General features: G+C 38.0%; 1 protein-coding gene across 4 annotated transcripts; it reads right to left on the reverse strand.

Moving 5' to 3' along the window:
- Window positions 1-1,925: 1,925 nt before the first annotated feature.
- mapre3b (microtubule-associated protein, RP/EB family, member 3b) lies at window positions 1,926-14,136 on the reverse strand. 4 transcript variants are annotated; one of them, XM_053688034.1, is made up of 8 exons: window positions 14,046-14,130; window positions 10,690-10,817; window positions 9,002-9,147; window positions 7,498-7,676; window positions 6,914-6,915; window positions 4,946-5,109; window positions 4,041-4,193; window positions 1,926-3,789 (listed from the first exon to the last, which is right to left on the reverse strand). In XM_053688034.1, exons 2-8 carry the CDS (start codon window positions 10,808-10,810, stop codon window positions 3,724-3,726), a joined length of 831 nt encoding a protein of 276 aa, XP_053544009.1. In that variant the 5' UTR covers window positions 10,811-10,817; window positions 14,046-14,130; the 3' UTR covers window positions 1,926-3,723.
- Window positions 14,137-16,487: the final 2,351 nt, after the last annotated feature.

Raw genomic sequence — 16,487 nt, forward strand, 5'->3', positions numbered from 1 at the left:
TGTCCTGTCGCAAAATGCGATGAAAACTCCCACACGATGTTAATAGTGTGATTAAAGTGTGTACATGTCTGTAATACACGCCGATAATGTGACTAAAACAGGAATACTCCACACGTCTTAATTCGATTTGTTTACTTCGAGTACAACTTTAGGCGGTATTTATTAAGGTAATAAATAATCACTGTTTACATGGTAGTTTCTTAATCAGAGGATTGTCTTAATCGGGTTAATATCGATTATCGTTGTACATGTAAATGTACCGATTGTACTCGACTGGCCATGGCTGCGTTCACGCCATGACGTAATGACCGTAATTATGAAATTCCGACTTGTAAAAAGCGTTCACGTCCTGGTAGAACTTGTAATCACAACTTGTAAACTAGGAATTTTCGGAGAGCTCCGACTTGTCCCACATGACCGCTGCAAGTTCACGCAGAAACACTCAAAATGACGGCAGCTTCAGCGGTAAAATGTAGTTATCTCGTAATATTTCTGTATAATCACTCGTATAATTGACTACGATTAATGTCTTAATAATGCAAGATAAATCTGAAAATAAATGAAAGGCATAACCTTCTAATGTCTAACGTCTCATAACGTATAATGTCGAACAGCTCCAAGTTGAAAGTCCGGCTTGTCATCTAGTAATTAAGGTAATTCCGACATGGCGTGAACGCAGCCGTAGATCCTTGGGGGCGGAGGTTCTTGTATATGGATGGGACTAATTGAAATGTCTCACCCACCGGTTAGAGATTAATCTTACCTAATGCACCTTTAATGTGTGAGGAATATAATTAACGTGATGAACATCGAAAAGTTGATTATGTACAGTAAAGAATAACACATGACAGTTATACAAAAATAGTGCACGCCCAGGGTGTGTGTGACGCGACACAATGCAGAAGCCGCTACCCTCCAAAGTGCATTTATTGTATACCATACCCTATCTACATAGAGTATATCCACTTACACCACAGCAAATTGCCAACAACATTTAATTTAATGTATGAAACGTCACACATTTTAACCGTTTATTGCTATATTTGTTATTGAACATCCAAGAGACGTTAGTTCCTGTTCTCACACATCAAAGCTGCGATAAACAGTCTTTCCCTCACCTCTCTCTCTCTCACTCATACACACAAAGTGCAGCAGAGACACTATTTTACCTAGGAAACTGAAGAAACGGAAACGAGAGTGAGAGCTCTTCCAACCGAGACTCCTTCCATGAAAGTTTGTTAAAATTTTTCCGAACAAAAAACTTTCACAAATCCTATTTTTATCATCAGACTTAAATTATGTGGAGCATCCCCCATACAAGTCCATGTGTATGAGCTGTTATTATAGAAACAGTAACACATTAGAACCAGCGCATTAATATTAACGTTTATGTCACAGCCGTATAACAACCTGTGCTGTTATAGGAAAATAATGCACAACTTCTGACCAATCAGATTCCAGCATTCAACCGGGCTGCCGTATAAGTTCCAGCACATCCTGACATGTTTTACTTCACTTATACCACAGCAATTTGTTAATGATAATTTATTATTCATTAAAGAACGACACATAAAACTTTCCCGTTTGTAGATCCATTAACGTTGAACATCCACAAAGCTAGTCAGGTTTTGATATCTATTACAGCAGCGACGTGAACGGTCTTTCTCTCACTCTGTGAAGTTAATATGAGAAAAATGTTACAGATAAACCACAAAGGGCTACATCTTCTCTCCTGAAGACTTTCCTGTGGAGGAAGAGCTTACCTGTGACTGTTAGAAAGCACTTACACTACACTGGAGACTCCTTAAAGAAAGATTCACAATCAACGATTGGACTTAAACAACGTGTTTATTACAACCCTTTCTGAATTCAATGTTACTATAGAAACAGAAACTTATTACAATGAGCACATTAATATAAAGCTGTGATTTTGAAAGTGGGACTTTATTCGGTACACAGGTAAACGTACACATGTGGCAAGTGACAAACTAAAGGAAAAAATCAACAAAAGTCTTTGTAAGGGTTTTGGGCCACCCCTAACCACCAGAACAGCTTCAGTGTGCTTTGGCATCAAGTATACAAGTCTTTGGAAATGTACTGGACGGCCCATTCTTCCAAAAAGATATTTGCTCAATCGGCGTTTTGATGATGGTGGTGGAAAGGGCTTTCTAACACGTCAGTCAAAAATCTATCCTAGGTGGCCAGAGATCATACAAAGTTCACAATTAAGCTGATTGTTTGTGTTCAGTTTCAAAATCAACTATATTGAGCTGAAAACATAGTATAGGATATGTCGGCGAGACATAAACCGTGCTTAAATGCAAAGAAAAACACTTTCGTTGCCAGAATACACTTTATTTTACATAGTAAAACTCAAATAAATGAAGGACAAAACTAACAAGTTACAGACAGATCCTGTCAATCAAAATCAACCTTTATGGCATTAATGCATGTGAAACATGAAGAATAAAAAAAAAAAATAAACAAACACTGACATAGTAGCTAAAAAGTCAGTTTTATAATTTAGTCACTAAAGTCAGCAACAAATATCCACCACCAATGTTGTCATGTTTTTACTCCAATGTTCATTTTGTTTTTAAAATGAAACCCAGGTTGTTGCTACGAACTGGTTTTAGCGTCTCATTGTATCTTTAATAAATAAATATACATATATATCTCAAAATTCAGCTTCGAGCTCAAATTACAGCTCCAAAGTGCACACACTAAGCTCGAGCTCAATAATCAGAGAGAACATAGCTTTAATTTTTCCAGATTACCAAAATACATTTACGTGGACTTGAATTTTCAGCGTCCTGTTTTTAATTCTACATGCACTCATCTCAGTTTAGTAGTGTCATTGCTCACATGCCGCGATGCTGAACTCGTTTCGTTCGAGAAGGTATGGGATGAAATGCAGCTGGAATCCAGGCTTGTTCACACAGCTGTAAAATTCACAGGGTCTCTCTGATCACTCGTTATTCTTTTTTTTTTTTTTCCCCAAACATATAAATTAGTTTCTCTATAGTAGAAACATCCTCTCAAAACCCCAAAAGAATTTAAAATCATGAATGCAAAATGCAAACCATTTGGACATTTTGCTATCAGGTGAAGCAACCTTTAAAAAAAAAAAAAAAAAAAATCTCAGCATATATTTATGAAATGCTTTAAAACAGCCAGGTACAGTAGAAAGTGCAGAGGAAGGTTATGTTGTGTGTGCATGTGGTTGCACGTGTGGTATACATCTATTTCATAGTTTCATGAAGCGGTGACCTGCTGTCTATTAAACTGTTTGCATTGGTACAGTTTGTAAAATTTTCTCCTAGCATTCTGATTGAAAGGTTTCAGACATGCTATTAATAAATGTTTAAGATGTACGTGTTAGTAAGTCATGGCATTATGAGTAGCAATTCTCTATACTCCAGTTTCGAGTAGCAATGCTCTAGAATACTCTATATACTATAAAACGAATACCATTTTAGACTCAAAAGAAAAATCCATGGACAATGGTATAGCAAGGATTAAAACTGAACTCTACCATTAAGTACAAATGGTATTTAAAACCAATTAACATCAGCAAAAACTATGTTAGCTACCCAATCAATACTCTGCACTCACGTGTTAAAGGCTGTGATGTAAATGAGTAAATGAAAGGAAAGAAATCGAGATCATGAGAAGTGGAATGGGAGATGTAGGGATGTGGGAATGCATACGTTTTTAAAGAGTTTAGTACTCGTCTGGGTCTTGTGGCTGTTCAGCAATTTCATCATCCTCTGGAGGAGCAAAACCAGCCTGAAAAAAAGGCAAACACAGCAGTCAGGAATTCAGAAAGATCTCTCCTCCTGAGTGTTTTTGACACGGCTTCCCGTGCTCGTGTGAGAGCGAGTGTGTTTGTTACAATCCTGAGCACTGGCTCCAGCTGCTCTCTTTAGTCGTGGCACGCTTCATTACTTCTACATCTGTCTTACGCTAGGTTCTTACCAACTGATGGATGCTTAAGAGTATGGCACTTGTATGACTTGTAAAATCGAGGACTCGTGTACCTCAGTAGCATAGAGGACGTCGAAAACCTTCGCGAGGACTGGGTTGTTTTCACTCTCATGCTCCTGGCAGATGAGCTCGATATCACGCAGTTTGCCAAAGTAAAAGTCTCTCTCCTTCTCCAGGCCATCCACGGTCACCTTCAGGTCCATCAGCTACACGTGGAGGAAAATTCAATCAGGAAAACCGCATTTCCGAGTCAGATTGTGATTTTAAGATGCTTAAAAAAAATGACAATACTGGATAATTAAGGCAGAAATAATTTGATAATCAGAAATGAATGTGATTTAGTTACTCTAATACTCTCAGATTACTGCAACACTATTAACCCTCAAGCACGTGGTTTACAGTCAGTGACATGGCAGAATCAGACTAAATAACTAAAACAAACAACAAAAAATAAAACCCAACAATAATAAGTAAACTAAAGCGAATAAATCATGAAGAAATGCTTTTTGCACATTTTTCTCCATTATGCTGAAAATGGATAATTCAATAACGTGGTTCCGTGGACATTTTCCGATTGACATTTTGCTTCTTGTATTTGTATGTAGTTCTGTGCTTATAACTGTCTGAAACGGCAAACTCATGAAGCAAGTGCTCCCTAGCATCATACTGTGTGTTTGGCATCATATTCAAGAATGTAGTGTTCAAGCTTTATCCAAATGATCTTGTGGAATGTTAATATGCTTAGGACCCTGATTTCTAAATATTAGGAAATTTAACAGAAAGTACTGTTTTTGTTACTGGGTGCCGTGCTGCTGTTGGAGTTTGTGTGTTTGTGAGTGAAAAGTAAGGCAGCTCCTGTTCATCAGCAGTAACAGCTTATTATGCGTCACTCAGACTAATCTATAATAAAGCATCTTTGTATTGGGAAAGTGCGGGTGCAGGCGAGTTGTATGTGCACCTGCTGGTTGAGTTCCATAAGCTCTGCCTCACTTCCTCCGTTCCGTAACACAGGTATGCTCCGTTTAATATTTGTCGGGACAGAGCTGATTGGCCGCTGAGGAGTTGGCACGGTTTTGGGCACTGTTGGTGAAGTCCTCTGTGGTCCTACACCAATCAAGCACTCTAAGTCAATAAACAGTCCATAAAGAATCAACAATCGTGTGTGAAAATATAAAAATACATAAAACTATGGTTCAATGAACACTGGATTGCACCACAGGTGGAGAGAATCTCTCATATACCTTTTCATGCCCAGTCCTTTAACAAACACATGCCCAGTCCTTCAACAAAGTCATGTCAGTGAATACCGCCGAAATACCACCGTCCTTCTCTGGAATCTTCTCACTGGGTCAGTGCTGATTCCAAATAACAAGGGTTCGTAGAACCACAGCTATACAACCCCAATTCCGAAAAAAAGTCGGGACGCTGGGTAAAATGCCAATAAAAACAGAATGCGATGATTTGCAAATCTCATAAACCCATATTTTATTCACAACAAAAAATTGAAAACATATGTTTAAACTGAGGAAATGTACCATTTAAAGGAAAGAAATAAGATCATTTTGAATTTGATGGCTGCAACACGGACGGGGTTGGGACAAGGGCAATAAAAGGCTGGGAAAGTAAGTGTTACTAAAAAGAAACAGCTGGAGGAACATTTTGCAACTAATTAGGTTAATTGGTAACAGGTCAGTAACATGATTGGGTATAAAAAAGAGTATCTTAGAGAGGTAGAGTCTCTCAAAAGTAAAGATGGGATGGAATCTGATTGGAAGCATATGTTGATCTAAAACCTGTATATACCTTTCAGCATTGATGGTGCCTTTCCAGATGTGCAAGCTGCTCATTCCATAAGCACTAATGCATCCCCATACCATCAGAGATGCAGGCTTTTGAACTGAGCGCTGATAAAAAGCCAGATGGTCTCTTTCCTCTTTAGTTTAGAGGACGCGGCGTCCATGGTTTTCATGAAGAATTTCAAATTTTGATTCGTCTGACCACAGAACAGTTTTCCACGTAGCCTCAGTCCATTTTAAATGAGCTTTGGCCCAGAGAAGATGGCGGCATTTCTGGATCATGTTCACATGTGGCTTCTTCTTTGCATGACAGAGCTTTAACCAGCATTTGTGGATGGCACGACGTACTGTGTTCACAGACAATGAGTTCTGTAGGTGTTTCTGAACCCATGCAGTGATTTCCATTACAGAATCACGCCTGTTTTTATTGCAGTGCCGCCTGAGGACCCAAAGAGTACCGGCATGCAGTATTGATTTTCACCCTTGTCCCTTCAGCATGGAGATTTCTCCAGATTATCTGAATCTTTTGATGATATTATGTACTGTAGAAGATGAGATATTCATAGTCTTCGCAATTTTAGGTTGAGGAACATTATTCTGAAATTGTTCCACAAACTGTAGACAAAATTTTCGCAGATTGGTGAACCTCTGCTCATCTTTACTCCTGAAAGACTCGGCCTCTCTAAGATACTCTTTTTATACCCAATCATGTCACTGACCTGTTGCCAATTAACCTCCAGCTGTTTCTTTTCAGCAACACTTACTTTTCCAGGCTTTTGTTGCTCCCGTCCCAACTTTTATGAAACATGCTGCGGCCATTAAATTTGGACTGAATCATTAAAAAGGTACATTCCCTCAGTTTAAACATCTGATATGTTTTCTATGTTCTATTGTAAATAACATATGGGTTTATGAGATTTGCAAATCATTGCATTCTGTTTTTATTTATATTTTACATAGCTACCCAACTTTTTTGGAATTGTGGTTATAGTATGCATAACTAGTGCTGTATTTCACCCCTCCATATCCACCAGGGGTGGTGAAAATCACCTGGATAATTCGTGCCACAATGTCATGACGAACCGACACATCTTAGGACTAACAGGATCTGTTTGGAGATGACTGCTGACTGCTACTGAGCATTAATACAGAGCAAGTTTGTAGAAATACCTATGGACCAGTATGGCGAAAAAAGGATAATAAGGCTAGGGAAAGATCATTTAAAAACCAGTGGGCACCACAAAGTTACATAATGTTCACTAGAAGTGCACTTGCAATGTATAAAAAATAAAAAATTTTTAAAAATACACTCACTGCAGCAGCAGAGATGATAGGATGATAAAAGGCTATAGCTCAGACCAGACACAAGCTGCTAAATGGATAGATCTATATGAACAATTATGTACTTGCTGTCTGACATGTAGAAGGTGAAAAGAAGAAAGTTGTGTGGCAGAGTTTTTTTTTTTATATATATATTTAAATTAAAAAAAAAAAAAAAAAAAAAAAAAAAACACATCATACTGTATATCACTTCATGACTTTGATGTGTGCTGAGTGAAGTGGTTCTTACCACCTCTGCCGATTAGGAGGGTAAAACTGAACCACCTTTACAAGCAACCCTCTCAAGTATAAATCTATGAAACATTTTTGAACTTGCTTGAAATATTTTCAATGCCAGGTTAACTGTAAGCATATGCAAGAAGCCCCACGTTACTTCTGCGTGTGAATGATTTTACCTGGTTTGGGTGTAGGCGAGACTTCATGGCCTTGTCGTGCTGCGTGAGGGTCGTACTCTTTCCCGTCGTAGTTTGCGTCAAAGAATTTCTTAAACCACTGAAGAAACTCAAAGTTATCCTGGAACTTACCTTTCACCAGCTTTTCAACCGGGATGATCTTCAACAAGACGTAAATAAATACCATTATGGCAGGCCATCATGAAACTGAAAAATTCACAACAGTCAATAAACAGACAAAATATTTTCAAGCTAAATCTACCGCCACTAGTAGGTTCACTCGCTGCCCGACTTTTACATTTAGTTGGCATACAACATCCCATATTTAAACAATGCTCGTCAAACAATTAAAGCCTCATATGACAACTAGTACCTTTGTCTTATTTCAACGGATAACCAGGGCATCATGTAGGAGCACGTAAAAATGCGTGCAAATCATTTTGCATTTCATCTCGTCAATGTCCGAGCAATTCAAACTAGAGAGTGTTGGAGAGAATTCCTTTCCCCTTTTTATACATCGAATCCAAATGGCTGTAATGTTCACAGACCCCACAAGAACAGAATGGAAACAAATACAATTACTGCAGGTGATGGCGCATCATATAAGCTAACCATTTTTGCACTGGACAGGATTACACGTAATTGAAAACAACATCAGTTGATGTTCTGTTCATATCTCAGAAACAGAAGTAGGCTATAATTTCAAAATTCTGCTGATAAACATGCTTTGACATCCTGGCAGAGGCAACCATGTTCTGGGACAAAGTAGAATCGATCTTCCCAAGAACCAACTACTGGCATTTTACAGTCTGGTATCTAGTACTTTTGGTTTTATGCAGTTCCCTTTTTGGCAATCAAAAGTTACACATTTCTAGTAGCCGCAGTGAAGTTAGGTAAGATGTTCTCAACCTTTTGCAACTAAAGCTTCCCTATCATGTGGCAAGCCCATATATATATATATATATATATATATATATATATATATATATATATATATATAATCTATTTTTGATACTTTTTTCTTTTGTGTTTTTGTACTTTTTTTAAATTACTTTTCATAATTTGTGATTTTTTAAATAACTTTTATAAAACTATATAACAGACAAGTATGGACCATGAATTATTAAAAATGTTTTTGAACACTATAACTACTTTGAACAAGAGAACTAGGCTGTAACAACGTGGACTATTTTACATGTAAAACGTTGCATTACATTCTTTGTGCGTTCTAAAAACTTTCGCATGTGAATGATGTAAATTGGGACGAAGGGCGCGTCTCGTTATCCATGACATTGTTAAATCTCCGGCTCTCGGCCCCTCACACAACAGGGCGGACGCTGAGAGAGGTGAGAGTGCAGCAGGAAAGCAAGACCTCGCGCTTGCAGGACAGTACTGGTGATATTTGGAAAGTTATTAAGGTTTGTCCAAAACCACTGAGTTATGTGAAGTTCAGTTGCTGCATGGATTGTTGTGGAGGGTGCTCACCTTGTCTACTTTCATTCTCTTGAAGGCCCCTTGTAGCACCTTGAAATTATTGATGTACTCATGCTCCAGTTTGGCCTGAAACTTCACTTTCTTCAGAGGAATACAGCCTGGGAACAGCATGTCCATAAAATGGCAATATGCTGCACCTGAGAAACACAAGCAATTTCCATATGGGCCAAAAGGTCATCAGTCCAGCACAGACATAATGAAAGGCAACAAAATAGTTGGGCTTGTCTTTTTGTAATGGAAACTTTCCTTCATAGAGTGGATATAAAATGGCAGGTTCTTGTGATTTAAAAAATGAAACTAAGTTAAATCACGTCAGAACCTTTTGCACCTTTATTGTGAAATGGCAACATATTAATATGAAGAGACAAACACCCAGATATGTTTTGTGGGGGAAAAAAGAAAAAAAAAAAAACTTCCAATACCCAGCTTACATAAGTTTGTACACCCTTTTTATAATTGGGAATATGGCAGTGTTCAGAATCAACCAATCAAATCAATTACAAAGCAGGAGCAGGATCTCATTGTTGAAAAATATCAATCAGGAGAGGGTCACAAAAAAATTCCAAGGCATTGGATATACCATGGCACACCTGTAAAGACATTAATCAACAAGTGGAGAAAATATGGCACGACACTGACACTAATAACTTGACGTCCTGCTAAAATTGATGAGAAGATCAGGAGAAAACTGGTCAGGGAGACTGCAAAGAGGTCTACAGCATCATTAAAAGATTGTAGCAATTTCTGGCAAGTACTGGTTGCTCCCTACATGTGACAACAATCCCCCAAATTCTTCATATCTCTCAGCTATGGGGTAGGGTGGCAAGAAAGATGGCTTTTTTTTTTAACCAAACAATAAATAAAAAATACATCCAATCTCCCAAAACCATGTGGAATAATGTGTTATGATCAGATGAGACCAAAGTTTAACTTTTTGTCCATAATACCAAAGATACCTTTGGCACAAAAACAAAACACAGCACATCACCAAAATAACACCATACCCATGGTGAAGCATGGTGGTAGCAGCAACATACTTTGGGGCTGTTTTTCTTCAGCTGGAACTGGGGCTTTAATCAGTGTGGATGGAATAATAAATAGCTCCAAATACCAGTCAATTTTGGCACAAAACCTTAAGGCTTTTGCTAAATCACTTAAGATGAAGAGGAATTTCAGCTTTCAGCATGACAATGACCCAAAGCAAACCTCCAGATCAACAAAGGAATGGCTTCACCAAGAGAAGATCAAGGTTTTGGAAGTCCAGACCTAAATCCAATCAAAGATCTGTGTGGTGACCTGAAGACAGCTGTGCACAGGAGATGCCCAGCCAATCTGACAGAGTTGGAATGCTTTTACAAGGAAGAATGGCAAAATATTGCTAAGTCATATTTATTTACAATAAATATAGAAAAGGTTCTGACATGATTTATCTTGGTTTAATTTGTTTCCCCATCACAAAACCCTGCCATTTTAACAGGGAGGTGTAGACGTTTTAATAGATCCACTGTATACTGAATTGTGTTTTCTCTTGTTTAAATGTACCATCTTAAAAAGCAAAAAATGTAACATATCTTACATAAAATCTAGTTATTCAGCTTAACATGTGGCTTGAAGAAATAAAGCGCTGGAAGCTTTTAAGGGTATAAAAACATTTTACTATGACTGTGAGTTTCTCCTACCTGAACCGAGCTGCTCTATTTTAGTGTAGTTGAGCTGCAGAGAATCGTTGACCCAAGCGAGCATGTCATGTCTACTCATGTTCTCTATGGTCATAGAAGTGGAGTGCACATTCACCGCCATTCCTCAGCTGGAGAGAGCAGACATGGCAGGATTTATCAGCAGAACAAAGAGATGAATATCCAGAATACCGGGCACAGAGAAAAAATTTTTAAAAAATAAAATCCTAATCAAAGTATTCGAAGTACAATAATTTTGGACACACAACCTGCTCTTTATTGTCATCGCACAATACAGGTACTCAGTCACAAATGCAGTTTAGCATCTACTGGAGATGCAAATGGTAGCATTTTGCAAAATAACAAGTGCGGGTTCAGAATGTAAATATATATATATATATATATATATATATATATATATATATATATATATATATATATATATATATATATATACAGTAAATAAATAAAAGGCTATGGGAAGTAAATATGTGCAGTAGCTACTGAATAGTTAACAATATGAATGGTAATTACACTATATTATAATAGAAAAACTCTTAATAGGTATTAAATAAATAAATAGATGCAAGTGAAGCGGCAACACTACCCGCTGTTCCAGTGTGCCACCGTCAAACCTGTTATAATGCTTTACACTACTGACTATGGTGAATTAGTTAGGTATGACAATGATACAAATAGAAGAAGGAATGTTGTTGCGAGAATAACAGTTCTCTTTCACAAGGCAACATTTCAAAGCATACCAAAACGTGTTTATGCAAGTCACATGTAAGTAAACTGTCCTCTCATTGGTCACAGTGCACCTGTTTATGTTCTGGGGTATGTTGCGTTTTTGCAAGTTGTTCAGAAATATGTTCGTCAGACTAAATTTCAATGAGGCATTTTACCTCGTCTTTGGTCCAAGTTAAACCGCAATTTATGTTATGAGCTATTAGCGAAACAAAAACGCATTTTACATAACACAGTTCATATCATGCACTGCTATACAGGTTTGTTCGTTGGTCCGTTAGGTCGGATTGCTGTCTAACCACAAGCGAACCGCTCCAGAGTGTGGTTCAGGTGGTCTCGGCCCGATTGTTTTGGTGCGGGTCAGAGCATGATTACCGTGTTCATATATATGTCTAAACGAACTGAACCAAGGGAGAAAATACACGAGGTTCCAAAACAAATGCTTCAGGTGTGAAGACTCAATAGGAGGCGTTCACACTGGCAATTTGTTTAGGGGTGTGCACACTTATGCAACCAGGTTATTGTATTATTCAAATTTCAAATGGAAACGCAAAGTCCATTTACAGTTGCAATTTCCCGAAATTGCTTTTGAAAATTGTCCGCAAAATACTTCCGTACTTTGAAATGTTGCCTTGTGAAAGCGAACTGAGCCAAGGAGAAAATTCAACATTGTAACAATTTAAGCCCCAGTTTCAGAACAAAGCACAGATCTACAGGTCTGAAGAAAATCTTAAGCATTCTTTAGTCATTTATTCAAAATTAAGCATCTTTCACAAGCTTTATGATGCTTGGGTCATGCTGACAGAAAACAAACTCTGACTAGCAAGATTTGCAACCGGTTCTGTTATTTATCTAAAAACACTGAGCGTGAGATCATCCACAGACTGTTTTCTGTTGACATGTGAATATAAACTTCAGTATACTGTATTTATCTTAAACAAGATTTCCTAGATTTAAAAAAAATCTATAAATTATAAGTATGGAAAGATAAAGTAAGCCTATATCAAGATAAGCCTATATCAAAGCATAAAACAAATAACAATAACAAATTAAAGCTGCAAGCAGCATTTAAAGGGACCAAACACAAAAGGTACAACAAGCGTAATGCGGAGCCTGAAGAAAACGAAGTGGAGAAATAGCATGTAAAAGAATCAATAATGCAAATATAAATGTAAATGCATAAAAGATAGCACAGCTGAGATTAAGATGGAACAGGAAATGAACAAAACAAAGGCATTTATCTGCATGCAAATAGATTGAAAGGTTACTGCAATGCTGAGCCACAAAAGAAAGGAACCGAATGACACAAGATTACAGACACTTTTAAGAATTTGCACCACATGCGAATCGAACCCAGGCCCTTCATAACTGAGGTTTGACATTTATCAAAGTGTGCCACACAAAGAATACACATTTAACTGAATGCTGAGGAGAGCTTCCAAGGTAAGAATGAGCACACAACAGCATTAATTAGAATGTTAACAGTTACTGGATCATAACTTCTGACCAAATATGAATATCAAAGTTATGTTCAGTCATTTAAGTGCGGCTCTGTCCCCTGATCATCTGAGCCAATTTTGGTAAGAACTGAAGAGAAAATTTGAACGAGTACCACCGAAAAAAAAAACTGAACACTGTACATTTCAAAAATGGTGACTACTGTAATGGGTGGAGTCTTAATGTAGGATATCAGTTTTGATCACCATGAGGAGAGTAATCTGATGAACACTTTGTCCGAGAGAAAAGAAATTTAGTTCAACAATTATAACCATTTGAAAAGTGAATATTTTTTAACTATTGGTGGCGCTATAGAGTTGGTCTTAGAGACTCCGTAATTGGTCCAGATTCTATTCATGGTCATATCTATGAGTGTGCCAAATTTCATCATTTTCTTACTTCCGGTTCATAGGGCTGCTATAGACTCCCTTTGGGGAATAATAATAAGAGGAAGAAAACTAATGGATACAATAGGTGCCTACGCAGCTTCGGTGCGTGACCAGTAAAACAGCATATCAGTCTCTAACAGTTAGGTGGGTTCGATATTTGAATAATTTGAATAATCCCCGCCCAGTGCTCACGATGCCCCGCCCCCAAGACATATGGTGGCATAGCGCAGTGTCTGTAAAATAACTGACGGGCGGTGCATGCAAAATCAAACATAATTCGGAACATAAAGCGGAAATCAGTTTCGCAAACGGGTTTTCTGAGCGACTTAATACACCTTTTGCTAAAGGCCACATCTTAATCCACTTAATGTTATTTCTAATCATGTTCTACATATCTTCCAAGTTCTCTGTACAAGGGGAAAAAATCGTCGATTGAACCTTTAACATAACGTTGTAAGTTTAATATTAGTCAACAATAATTCAGAGAGGTTTGCACCGTGGAGTCGCATTCATTTGGATTAAAACACTGGACACTATAAGACTCGTGACGTGACTGCTGACTGATGCACGAATCCGTAGCGTTAGTAACCTAGCCATAGCGTTAGCACCTGTAATACCCCAGCGAACTATGAGAATATCACAACTTTAGCAAGTACTACAACAATCGCACGATTTTCACATTTATCGACGTAATGAAAACGCTTAATCAAGATCTATTTTACTCACAATCCTCAAAAGAGTTAGTTTGCTGCGTAGTACCCTGGGTGCGTTGTTGCTGTTCTGTCCGCGCATGCGCTGTTGCTAGATGGGCGTCTGTAGCAACATGACTCGAAAATCATAGCAGCTAAAGAGCCCAGCGTTCACTTCCGCGTTCGTCATAGGGGGCGGGACCTGAAGCGGGGTAACGGCAAAGTAGACTAACGTTACCTGTTTCCATACATCCATCCATCTTCTTTTTTTTTCAGTTTCATTTTTATTGAACATTTCTGCTGAACATATCTGTTGAACATTTCTGCTGAACTAAACATTACTTCTGAACTAAACATTTCTGCTGAACATTTCTGCTGGACATTTCTGCTGAACATTTCTGCTGAACTAAACATTTCTGCTGAACATTTCTGCTGAACACGTCTACCAAACATGTCTGCTGAACATCACCTTTTTTTCTTCTCTCCTGCCCTCCCTTTCCCAAATATTCCACTGAGAAGAAAAAAACAAAAACAAATTGAGCAACACACAGAGTAAAACGATTTAAAAGTAGCATTAATTTCTATGGGATCTGTAGTGACAGTATTATAAGTGTTTTTTATACTAGGTATGAGACAGGAAGTGGCCTGTCGCGGTAGTTGATGTGCCAGTAAACGACTCGGCTTGTCGCCATGTTCATAATATGAACCACGAGTACGTAACAACAAGCGTTCCGCCTCTTTAGTCGAAATAAGATTAAATTCTGCCTGTAAGTTGAGACGTTCTTTAAGAAGTTCTGGAGAGGGGTTCAATGCACATCTTTGATCGAGGTTACTGATCACAGATGTAAGTTCATTAAGCCTAGCAGTGCATTTTTTATTACAGCAAGCAGAATAAGAAATAATCTGCCCTCTGATATAGGATTTAAGTGTCTCCCATAACAATGAATAAGAGGTGGAGTCATTCTAATTGAAGAAAAGAAAGTCATCAATAGAAGTGCAAATGAACTCACAGAATTCACTGTCTGCCAAAAGAAGAGAATTAAATCTCCAAGGCGGTGGGCTACGTTTATAATAGAAAGATGAATATCTAATTGTAGAGGCGCATGGTCAGAAATTACAATACCCAAATAGTCAGAAGAAACTACACAAGAATCAAGAGTGCTGTCTATAAAAAAATAATCAATCCTCGAATAGGAATGATGCACCTGGGAGAAGAAAGAAAACTTTTTAAGAAAGGGGTTACGCGATCTCCAGGGATCAATGAGATCATTCTGACACATAAAATCGGAAACTGTTTTAGACATTGCAGATTGATTCAGAGTACGGGGATTAGACCGATCCAAGTTTGGGTCAATTACACAGTTTAAATCTCCACCGAAAATTAACAGGTGAGTATTTAAGAAAGGGAGATTGCTCGACAATCTATTAGCAAATTCCATCAAAGTTTGGAGCGTATACATTTACCAACAACACCTGTCTTTGCATCAGAGTACCAGCAACTATAATATATCTACCATTCGCATCAGCGATAACGTTAGTGGACGAAAACTGTAACCTTTTGTCAATTAAAATAGCGACCCCTCTTGCTTTTGAATTAAAGTTCGAGTGGAAGACTTGACTCACCCAAGGGCAGTGTAACCTTTGATGATCTTTAATACGTAGGTGCGTCTCCTGTAAAAATACTATATTGGAGTTTAAACGTTTCAAATGTATAAAGACCTTAGATCTCGTGACAGGATTACCCATACCTCTGACGTTCCAACTAATAAATCTTAAAGGTGTGCCTGTCCCAGCTAAGCTGGGATCCATATTACTACTAACCATTTAAATAAAGTAAACCATAGGAATATAAATAGCCAATTAGAGCCGAAGTGGGACCTCCCCCCCACCCCCCCACCCCCATCCCCCCGCCCGCCCCGCCCCCAAAACACACACCCAAAGTATCCAGAAAACAAGGGAGACAGCAGTGTTTCCCACCAAGAGTTGTCCACAATGTGAAAACTACTCAAAGAGTAAGCTGAACTAACAAACAAATTTACCTAAACAAACAAAAAAAAATCCAGTAAGAGAAAAGTCCCCTACTGACTTCAAGTCTGATAAACAGTCTGCGCACATTAACAAATATAATGTCCTTACCTTTTAAAGACTTGTAACAAATAATATAACAGTGTAGCACGTAAAGTTGAGGAAATAGCACTAATAAAATTAAATAAACAGAAACTCTAACTCGGTCAGAGCAACAAAACAGAGAAGCACATTAATACAGAAGTCGATTTAAGAGGAGTAAGTCCACAAAATCTAGACGAAGTAATGCATCGACAATCTTCAATAAGAATCCGAATTCTGTAGAGCTGGAAGGCCGAGTGCAAAAAAAAATGATAAAAGAAAAGTAAAGAAATACTCCACTATATAGGTGATGCAATTCACCCCGATATCAAGAGTTTAACATAGTCTCCTGCTTCCTCTGCTGAAATAAAGT

Source organism: Ictalurus punctatus, chromosome 19 (assembly GCF_001660625.3).
Source record: "Ictalurus punctatus breed USDA103 chromosome 19, Coco_2.0, whole genome shotgun sequence".
Lineage (NCBI taxonomy): Eukaryota > Metazoa > Chordata > Actinopteri > Siluriformes > Ictaluridae > Ictalurus > Ictalurus punctatus.

Excerpts from the sequence above, each read along its gene's own strand:
- mapre3b (XM_053688034.1), bottom strand. The coding sequence starts at position 10,810 with ATGGCGGTGAATGTGCACTCCACTTCTATGACCATAGAGAACATGAGT. Across the intron at positions 4,194-4,945 it reads TTATGGAACTCAACCAGCAG|CTGATGGACCTGAAGGTGAC; the intron begins GTGCACATACAA and ends CTCCACGTGTAG. Across the intron at positions 3,790-4,040 it reads ACGTCCTCTATGCTACTGAG|GCTGGTTTTGCTCCTCCAGA; the intron begins GTACACGAGTCC and ends CCTTTTTTTCAG.